Below are 10,277 nucleotides of genomic sequence, written 5' to 3' on the forward strand. Positions count from 1 at the left end.
TGCTTACTTACAGGTGGGGAAACGAAGGCTCTAATAGATTTGCTCAAAGTCATGCCACTGGTAAGTGGCAAAGCCTTTAATTAAACCCAGGCTCCTCCTACAAATTATTGATCTTAACTCCCACCTGTCATATGTGATATCCGGTAGAACTTCACCTGTAAAATATCACATTCTAAACATATAATATGTACACTGTTGGCACCAAGAAAAGAGAGAGCAGAGGAAGGAGTAAGGAGGAGATGCTAGTTTTTCCTCCAGAAAATCTTGTAGAACCATTTGATCGTTCAAACCATATGAATATGTAGAATAAAAAACTTTTTAAAAAATAATTCCTTCCTACTACAGTGTCAGACACCCATAATTAGTCAAATTTCAAGCTCCTTGTCCAAAATAGACTTCTTATTGAATTGCACTGCCTAGCAGGCAGGCATCCACTATCTTCTTTCTTGGCAGTTTCCAGAATGATAGAAATACCTATCTATATAAAAGCCTAAGTGACAGAGTGCCTGAACGACTGAACAACTGGTTGCCATGATGTGCACTGACCACCAGGGGGCAGATGCTCAATGCAGGAGCTGCCCTCTGGTGGTCAGTGTGCTTCCACAGCCAACCCCCCATGGCCAACCTTCTGAAGTCCCTCCCCTAAAACTGGGCAAGATGGCCCAATCGCCCAATCATCAGCCAGGCTGAGGGACCCAACCAGTCACGAATTCATACATAAGGCCTCTAGTATGGAAATAAAGGTGTGAACAAGATAGATTCACTGAGTTTGGAATGCATGTTTGAGAGGCATCGTATGCCCTTGCCCTTCACCTATATTCTAAGTACTTCTCCAAGTCTCCTGACAAGAATCCAGCTAGAAACTTATGCAGATATATAAGAGCTTAATTCTTCAGGATTCAAAAATTGAATAGTAAATATAAATTTCCTTTCCCTCTTATTCTCACATGTTCCACAATTGTCCCCAAATTTGGGGTGGGTGGTAAGGTCTTGTCCTCCTCCATCCCATTGGCACTCAGTCTCTGAAAAACAACCCCATTAATGGAGGAATGTAACTGCAGGGTTTTCTTGAGGAATCATCTCAATGGAGGAGGTGTGAAAGGATCTCCTGAGCCAAAAGTAGATCCAGAAAAGGAGGCGGGACTGAGACAGCAGACACCTTTGGCTCAGAGTTCCGGTGGGGTGGGGTGAGCAGCCCTGGGGGCCCAGGTTTCTGCTCCCCAGCTTCTCCGACCTGGAGCCCTGCAAAATGCTTGTCGCTGCTTTTGTCGTTTAGGGGAGGTGAAAACCGAGTTCCCTACCCAGGAAAGAACAGGGCCGTGCTAGCCACAGCCAAAACGGTGGTGGAGCAGTCTTGCCGGGGAAGAGGTAATAACAACCCCTCCACAGAGGGCGGAGCTGCCAATGGAAACCTAAACTACATCAAAAACATCTGCTGTAGAACTCAGATTCTTTAATAGGAACTTGAAGCATCGAAAGTTTCAACTGTAAATGATCTCTTCTGTAGAAAATACCAGCACCTCACAGCAGGTGAGGAGACACGAAGTATCTGAAACACAGTCTTGATTTTTTGAAAAAAATAACAGACAAATTTCAAAACTATATGAAAATGTCCTAAGACAATTTTAAGAAAGGGCCAATTGTCGCCCAGAAAGCATAAAGGAATCCGGGTCAATTCATGAAGGAACCACAGCCATGAAATGGTCTGCACTTAGTTCTCACCAATATGGAGGAACTCTGTCAAACTGCAAAAGTAATGAAATAAACAGCAAGCTACCCACCAAAATATAAGAAGGATGTCTTCACAGAAAGGGGGTAGGGCCACATAGCGACAGGATTAGCGGTGAAGGGACAAGCTCATGCTAGTTTCTGAGACACTCTGTACTGACGGGAAGGTAAAAGTACGCTGGAGGGAAGGAGGCGGTTTGCACAGAAGTTTCTGGGCTGCCCCACAAAGCACCAGTTCAATGCGAGACACAAGATGAATGGCCCCTGCTGGGCTGATTCCAGTTCTGGCTGTCCCTGCGTCAGCGATCAGCCGTTTGTGTACAAGCGTGTTGTAAAAAACACAACATGTGAAGTAAAAGGGGAAAGACGCTCGACCTTTTTAATCCAATTCTAAATTTTTTTTAACTGCTTTAAGATTTCATTAGAAATAAAACAAACTGCCAATTCTAAGAAATCTGGTTGTGTGTGTATTTAAAAAATACATATAGTTTCATTGAAGAGGAAGAAAGAGAAACATCAATGATGAAAGAGAATCATTGATTGGTTGCCTTCTGCAATGGGGATCAAGCCCACAACCCAGGAATGTGCCCTGACAGGGAATTGAACCTAGACCTCCTGGTTCATAGGTAGATGCTCAACCTCTGAGCCACTCCGGCCAAGCAGGCATTTCGAGCTTTGACGCCATGGTCCAGACCAGCCTGGGAGAGCTGTGACCCAGCCGGAGGGAGACGTCCTGAACTTCTGTCTTGCCATCTGTAAACACTGCAAGGTGCTTCACTCACTCTTGCCATTTTCTCTTCATAGTCTGACTCTAAAGTAAAGTTTGTTCGGGAACGTCCGCAGGCTAATGCCATGATGAGTCTAGCAACTGAAGATCTCCTTGTCACTGTTTGTCCAGCCCCAGGCAAAAGCAGCTCAGAAGAATGTGTTTTCAAGTTATTGTCCTGGAGAAACTCAAGGTTATCTAGTTTTAATTTTAAGACCATTTAAAATATTTTTAATCATGATGGCCTTTATGTCATATAATTCTTAGGTAGGTGTAGATAGACATGTAGTCCGAGGTGTCTGCATGAACTAACTTCGAGCAGGATACTTCTCTCCTCTGTGTCAGGTTTCGAATGCATAAAATCGGGTGTACTGTGTGATCTTGGAAGCCCTAACATTCAGGCACTTATGAATAACAATCGCTTGGATGAACTTTTGGGGAGGAAAATATTGATTTATTTAGTAAACATTAATTGCCTTCTGTGATCAAAGTAATGGACAATAACAATATTGCCAGTTTAAACCTCAACATGTGAGAAATGTTCACAAAGCTAGAAGGAAGTTTGGCTCCTCAATTATAGTGGGAGTTTTTTTGTTTTGTTTTGTTTTGTTTAAGATTTGTGTGTGTGCTTTTTTTTTTTTTCTTTTCTTTCTTTCATTTTTTTTATTTTTTTATTTAAGGCTAGTTGTTTTCTACAAGTCCTTCTAAATCTATTTTGCTCCAACTGACTACCAAGACAATCACTTCTGCTGATTAACTTTAGCTTATTCAATTTTCTAAAAGAAAAAAAAATCGCAACACCAGAACTGGAATCCATCCTTGAGAATGAAGCACCTTATGACAAAATTGGTCTTGTTAATCAAACAGAGCCTCGTCATCTATAGTGCTAGTGCTAGTGTGTGTGTGTGTGTGTGTGTGTGTGTGACCCAAGCCCAGCTTACAAACACATACACACACATAGATTTTTACCTGTGACTTAATTTCTTTGCAGATAACTCAAGTTTCACACAGCCAACCCCAGACTTAAATGATCCCTTTCCAACATTCAAAGACTTTTTTACTTCATTCTTTTCTCTATAGATGGCAACTTCCCTCCTTTTTACAAATTACCTATTTTCTCACAGGAGAGGATTTGGCACCAATGACTGAAATCAGACACCACACAGGTCTGAAGTATGGTTTTCCATCTTGGTGGATCCCATAACTTGGTGATCAAGTTATGGTGCTGTAGCTGCTGGAGGACTGGTGTTTTTTTGTTTGTTTGTTTTGTTTTGTTTTGTTTTGTTTTTGATCTGCTCGTATAAGAGAATATGTGCCCTGGGAGCCTTGAGTCCTTTGAGGACCTGAGGCCCATCCTACAGTGACACAGGCCACTCACAAAATCTCCTTCTGTCCCCTCCTATTTGAGTGTATGGGTCAGGTCCCATCTCCTCGGCTCCAATTTAACCCCTGTCCTCCTCCTGGCTCAACTCACAGATGCACATTCTACATTCTTTTGGTGTTGCTTTAGTTAGTATCAAAAGATATCTTCAGATTATCATCCCTTCTTGGAAGTCCAGACCTTACCCCTATGACATCTTACTTGTTTACTATCATGTACAGAGGGTGAGCTATCTGGTCATCGGGTAGAAGGAATGCAGCTTCTTACCCAATATAGGTATTTCCTGCATGTTGAATCTTGGCTTTTGGATATTATACTAGATTTGCCAGCAGACATCATTAAAAAGCAACTAAGGTATGAAACTTACCTTGTCTAAATGTTAAGATTTCAAGAGGAGTTAATGATTTAAAATAATAGTAGGGCCAGCGCTTTAGTAAGGAGAATCCTCAGTTTAAATGAAAAGGTGATTTATAATAATGACTATTATTTAGCTCCTTTTGAATCTGAATTTAGAGATACTGCTTGTTTCCTTTGTCAAAGCCCAAACCATCTCTCCAAGGCCATACCAGCCAGTTCCAAAAGTGCCACACTGCCATCTTTCCCACTCCATGCAGCGTAAGCAATGGAGACTGGGTGGTTATTTACATGTCAATGAAGACAGCTAGCCCAGTAAGCAGGCCACTTGCTCTGGGCTGATGTTTGCACTTATATGGTTCATCTTCACACCTATTTTTTTAAGTGTCAAATACACCCTTTTGGGAGACAGTAGGATGTGGTTAGTAGTTTGTATGGAAATGAACCAGTGACTTTAATCACAACAAATTTTTAAATGACTGAACCACAAATTAAATTCAATGATCAGCCATCACTCAGACCCTTTATAGGGGCTTAGCAGATCATTTTTTTTGTGTCCCCTTCAGAAGGAATGAACATGGATTAAAAGCGCCAACTCTGGTGTCAGGTTTCTAGGGTTAGGATCTTGGCTCAGCTGTGAGGTATTGACATTATCGACTTCATGGGGCTGGTGTACAAAATGAGCTAACACATGAAGAGTGCTTACGTGTCTGACATATGACAAACTGCTTTGTAAATGTGATTTGTTTATGTGACATGTTAGCACTGTGGTGTGGTCACAGTATAAACCTGTTTTGCTGCTCTCAAAGAACTTTAACAACACAGAGGAGGAGACAACACCAAAATGAATGAAATAATTATGGGCTGAACTGAGCGGTTATAGAGTTAAGCCTTGGACTGACCTGCTGGCAAAGTCGCAAATAAGTCCCAGCTTGGAGGGCACAGTCCTCTAAGCATAATTAAGCTTGATTTTATGACTGTTCCCTAGATCTTTCCTAGGTAGCTAATGGGCTGTGGGAGGTGCAGCAAGTGCTGCCAAAATAAGTGAAATTTATAAGAACATTGTAAATTACCTTGTTGACCTCTGACTATAAAATAAGCCATCATTTTGTAGTCTGGATCTGTTCTGTAGCCTCAGCTAGGCACAGAAGATCCACCTAGACCCAGCTTATTCTTTTTGTCTGTCTTTTCTTCATCCTTCACCAGCTCTCCCTCAGTCTCACTGAACCTTTGGCTGTGCTGGCACAGCACAATAGTTCTGCAAGAGATTTTATAGGTCTCCCAGTGTAAGTTACCATGAAAGTTATCTAGAGCATCCTCAATAGATGACCTTCCATAACACAGCATATCAGAAAGGCTAACATGGATGCTATTGCTGGAGCATACCAGCCCATGGTGTGTGTGTTACTCATGTGCCAGGATTTGGTCCTTCTTCCCAAAGGGTCAATCTCCTGTCTTTACCCCAAAGTGTGTACACATTTGAGTTCAACTATGAGATCACGTAATTTAATAATTCCTTCCTTCCTACTATTGTGTAGTTTTCTAGTGTATGCGTAGACTACAATTTTCTCATCCATTTTTCACCTGCTTACATATATTTGGGTTGTTTGCATGTTGTCACTCATAGGAATGAAATCTGCTGTGAGCATTCTTGTGCAACTTTTTGTGGACTTATCCTCTTCATTTCTCTTGGGAAAATACCTAAGAATGGAATTGCTACATCATTGGGTAGGTATGTATTTAACTATATAAGAAACTGTGAAGGTCTTTTCCAAAGTGGTCACACCACTTCAAAACAGTGAATAGGAGTTCCAAAACACATATTATCATCAGTATTTTAAATTTTAGCTATTCTAGTGGATGTGAAGTGATACTTCACAATAGTTTTTATTTTGCATTTCCCTACTAACTAATTAGGTTGAGCATTTTTTATGTACTTCACGGGCCACTTGTATATCTTCTTTTTGAAATATCTGCCAGATCATTATAGATGTAATCTCAGGTCGATGTTATAGATAAATGAATTTAAAATGTCATGGAAGAAGCTATAAGACAGCAATGAGTGGTGAGAGGAAATCTACTGGACTTCCATTCTCAACTGATGTAGCATCTACTACCATAGAGGGTAACGCTGTGTGGACCAGAAACCACAGCTTAGGTGGTTTCTGCTGCAGAATAAGTGACTTTTATCTATAGGAATACCCCAAAATACTTTTTCTTGTGAGTGACGAGGTAGAAAGAATTAAATACCTCAGTTAACATAAAACACTTCGGCACAAAGTATGAAGGGTTGGAAAGATGTATGTATTGCCATGGCTGGTAGCTCAGTTTGTTAGAGTGTTGTCTTGATATACCGACCGAGGTTGCGGGTTCGATCCCCGGTCAGGACACATACAAGAATCAACCAATGAATGCATACTAGTAAATAACTGGAGCAGCAAATCAATGTTTCTCTCTTTCCTTCTCCTCCTCCTCCTCTCTCTAAAAATCAATAAAATTTTATTAAAATTTAATTTAAAAAGAAAAGAAAAAATGCATGTGTTGGACCTGGTCATGCTTCTGAAGAATTAAATGTTAATTAGTCATGGTCCGTGTGCTAAATAAAAGAGCTGGGACCTTGGGCTGGTTGCAGGGAGGCCAGAATGCCTCTGTGAATGAATCCATAGCTAGACCACACTATGAAACAAATAGCTTTGCTTCTTGGACTTTCCTGAATTTTGTATAATAGCAAGGTAGTATAGCTTCGAGGAAAAATCAGGGCCTCTGCACCCAATGAATACTTTTAAACTCCAAGCCAGTAACTGGAACACTATTTAGCAGCCTAGCAAACATGCCCGGGGTCACTCGTCAACTCAGATGTCTGGGTGGCCTTTCTTGGAGCAGTCAGCGGTCAGTCTGGATTGCATCCGTGAACTTCACACTCTATGGCTTGTGGTTGATGTAGGCAGGTATTTCGAGCCTCGGCTGTGGAAGATGGCTGCTTTTAAACATTCTAGGCCAAAGCTCAGTCTGAGAAAGGAGACCAGACTCTCAGTCTTGTTGGTATTTTGGGAAGTATGCCATCATAATGATATTTCCAGGCTGTGCTGAATATGGCCAAAGGGAGAGACCGTCAAGACAGCCGGCCTTAAAACAACTGTGGGACGCTATTTTCTACTTGTAAAGTAGGGAAAGAGCTTTTTAAGCAACACCCAGTTTCCTGGGAATATATTCCTACACAGCTGATCGAAGGGCCGTTTGGCAAAAAAAACCACACATAGAAAAAGCAAAACATTAAAACTATACATATTATATGACTCCACAATTTCACCTCTAAAAATGTACCCCACAAAAATAATTTTATCTCTGTAATGATTTATCTGTTAGTTTATATTAAACACAGTGTTGTTTGTAAGAGTTAAAAAATTAGGAACCGATGAACTGTCTAACAGTAGGGAATTGCCCAAAGGAATTTTGCTCTATCCATAGGAAGGAATAGTATACAACTGTTAAAAATAAGGTGGTAGGAGAATATATAAAGATGTGGGCATTTGTTCATGACCTATTGTTAAGTTAAAAAGCAGTTTGCAGAGCACCATGTACAAAGCATATTTTTGTTGAAAAATCACACAATAAAATAATCTGTACATGTGTATAGAAGAAAAGTTAGAAGACTGTACATTCAAAGGTTAATAGCAACCACCTTTGGGTGGTAATTTTTACAGATGATTCTTACCTTCTCCTTTATGCTCCCCCCAGCAAATCTTATATAACAAATATTACATCAGCAGTTGGGAGGGGGGGAAGGTAGCTTTAAATATTTCAAGCAAAATGAGCAGCACACAAAAAACCCTATGCTGAGTTAGGATTGTCTACTGATAGGGGAGCAAAAAAGGTTTTAGTTCTGTGCTTAAACCCGGACACATGCCAGGACTTCATGTTCTAAAGCAGTTAGTTCAGAATAATTCACACGAGCTCTGATGGCACAGAACAGTCTTAAGAGTTTTCTCTGTTTTCATTTAACCGGAAGTATTTTCTGCCCCCGCTGTGCTGAGCCTTGTGCAGCATGCAGCCCACGTTCAGGGAGGCGGATGACATGGTCACACAGATGCCAGCACACAGGTGCCGCCTGGGGAAGGGGCTCAGTCCTTCAGCCAGCACTCCCCCTGTCACTGAAATCCCCAGCTGTGTCTTTGGGAAAATAGAGAGCTTGTAGCCTAGACTGACCCACAGCCAGACCCAGCACAGGTTACTGAGGACAAGTTATACATACATGTCAGGGAAATCCTTCATCTGGGGGAAGAGGGGGGTGGTTCTGTCATCTGTGGCAGCACCCGGGCTTTTCCACAGAGTCCTGTGCTGTCCCGGACAGGATGGATTGGCGGGATCACCAATCGCCAGCCATGGACTGGCCCAGCTGTCCGGACAGTGGACTTGAAGCTTTAAAAAGCCAGAGGGCGAGGGCGGCTGTGAGGCGGCGGCTTAGTCTGACCCAGTGCCCCCGGGGGGAAACGTGACCCTCTGCCCTGTCCACCTCCAGCTGTTCCTGGACTGTGAGAGGGAACGAGCCAAGGATATACTGCTTTGCCCACAAAGGAATCCGGCAGAGAGCCAGACAAAATTAAGCTTAAACTCAAAGTCAGAAGTGCACAACCAGCAGTAGGATGGGGGGGGGGGGTGAGCCTAGGCTAACTCACAGCCACTCTCAGCACCCCCTCTCCCCCCCTGCAGTGGGTCCAGTCTTCCCTATGGGTGTTTTCAACTACACAGCATCAGGCGAACTCCAGAGAAACGCCAGCGGCCGGACGTCTAGAGCTGCAGGATGACAGCTCAAGAAACCATGTGTCTATAGTCTCCCGGAGTCCTTTCAAAACCAGCAGTGAATCCGTTAGCCCACCCTATGCATCACCAGCAGGACTGTACTCAGAGTTTAAACACGGAAGATGGCCAAGCATTTACAACCAGAGGTCCTCCAGGCACCCCCCCCCACCCCACACACACACACACACACTCGTTCAGGATCAAATGGCCAGGCGCTCACAGAACACACCCCGTTAACTGCCGACTCACCTGGTCCCAGGCTGCAGGTGTGCGCCCCGCGGGGCAGGTGGCCGCCGCCGCCTCTGTGCACAGCAGACATGGTCCTGGCAGGACCCCCACGGCTCCGGTGTCCCTGGGGCACCTCCTTCCCCGGCCAGGCCCCTGCTGGTCTCCACGGGACACCCGGAGCCACGGAGGTGCGTGCGGATCCTGTCCTCGGTGTAAAGCATGTACTTCTCTAACGCATTTCCGAGTGTTTCCTGGTGGTGATTCTGAAAATAAACATTCCCCGCTGTGACTGCCCCCACAGAAAAAGATGCCGATGCACTTGGATAAAAATACAAAACTCTTGTTTCAGTTCAAAGCATGTTGAAAAATTTCCCCCTTAAAGTGTAAAATCCTACACAGTAACTGTTTGCAACAGACTACAGCCTGGGCCTTTTTGATTCCTTCTGCTGACATGAAATCTAACGCCCTGAGTACTCAGAGAGGGCTGAGTCATCACACACGAGAAGAAAACAGTGTAGCTGAGTTAAGTCAAGTGATTCCTAAGCGTCGGAGCTGCCCTCTGGGACAGCAGACAGCAGAGGCTCTTAAGGGAGGCGGGAGGAGGAGGAGCCTGGCTGGCTGATCAGCATAAAGACAGGCAAGACCTGGCCCCGGAGCCGCTGTGAGTAACAGTGACCAAAGCAGGGATTCTAAAGAGATGCCGGGACATTCAGTGCTCGCATCCCTCCTTCTGCCGCTGTGTTTGTAATGAAAACAAAAACAGAAGCAGGGGCTCATGGGCCTGGAGATTCGCTTGTGCATCGGAGACCTGAGGGTGGAAGGGGAACTAGGAATGAGCTCATGGAAATGTACTGCCGGGGCTCCGTTTCTGTAAACAGCCTCCGTCTTCAGAGATGGGCAGTCGTAGGGAGACCAGCTGCCAAGGTAACTATTTGGAGTTCTGGGAGAAAAATAAGCACACAAAACATGATCTTTCCAGAAACCTAGCTCTGTTGGCCCTTAGATTCTCTATGGCTACTT

The 10,277-nt window shown here is 43.7% G+C and overlaps 1 protein-coding gene across 3 annotated transcripts in view; it reads right to left on the minus strand.

The window, feature by feature from the left end:
• The window catches only part of RANBP3L (RAN binding protein 3 like), a 463,124-nt gene extending 453,306 nt beyond the window's left edge, over window positions 1–9,818 (minus strand). For all 3 annotated transcript variants that reach the window (XR_014794854.1, XM_084881911.1, XM_084881910.1), the window contains exon 1: window positions 9,279–9,818. Coding sequence is in view for 2 of the 3 variants with exons in the window: in XM_084881911.1 (XP_084738037.1) it covers window positions 9,279–9,348 (70 nt within the window). In the remaining variant the exon portion in view is untranslated. The remainder of the gene's footprint in view (window positions 1–9,278) is intronic.
• Window positions 9,819–10,277: the final 459 nt, after the last annotated feature.

This window comes from Pipistrellus hanaki (genome assembly GCF_964339955.1).
Source record: "Pipistrellus hanaki genome assembly, chromosome: 4".
Lineage (NCBI taxonomy): Eukaryota > Metazoa > Chordata > Mammalia > Chiroptera > Vespertilionidae > Pipistrellus > Pipistrellus hanaki.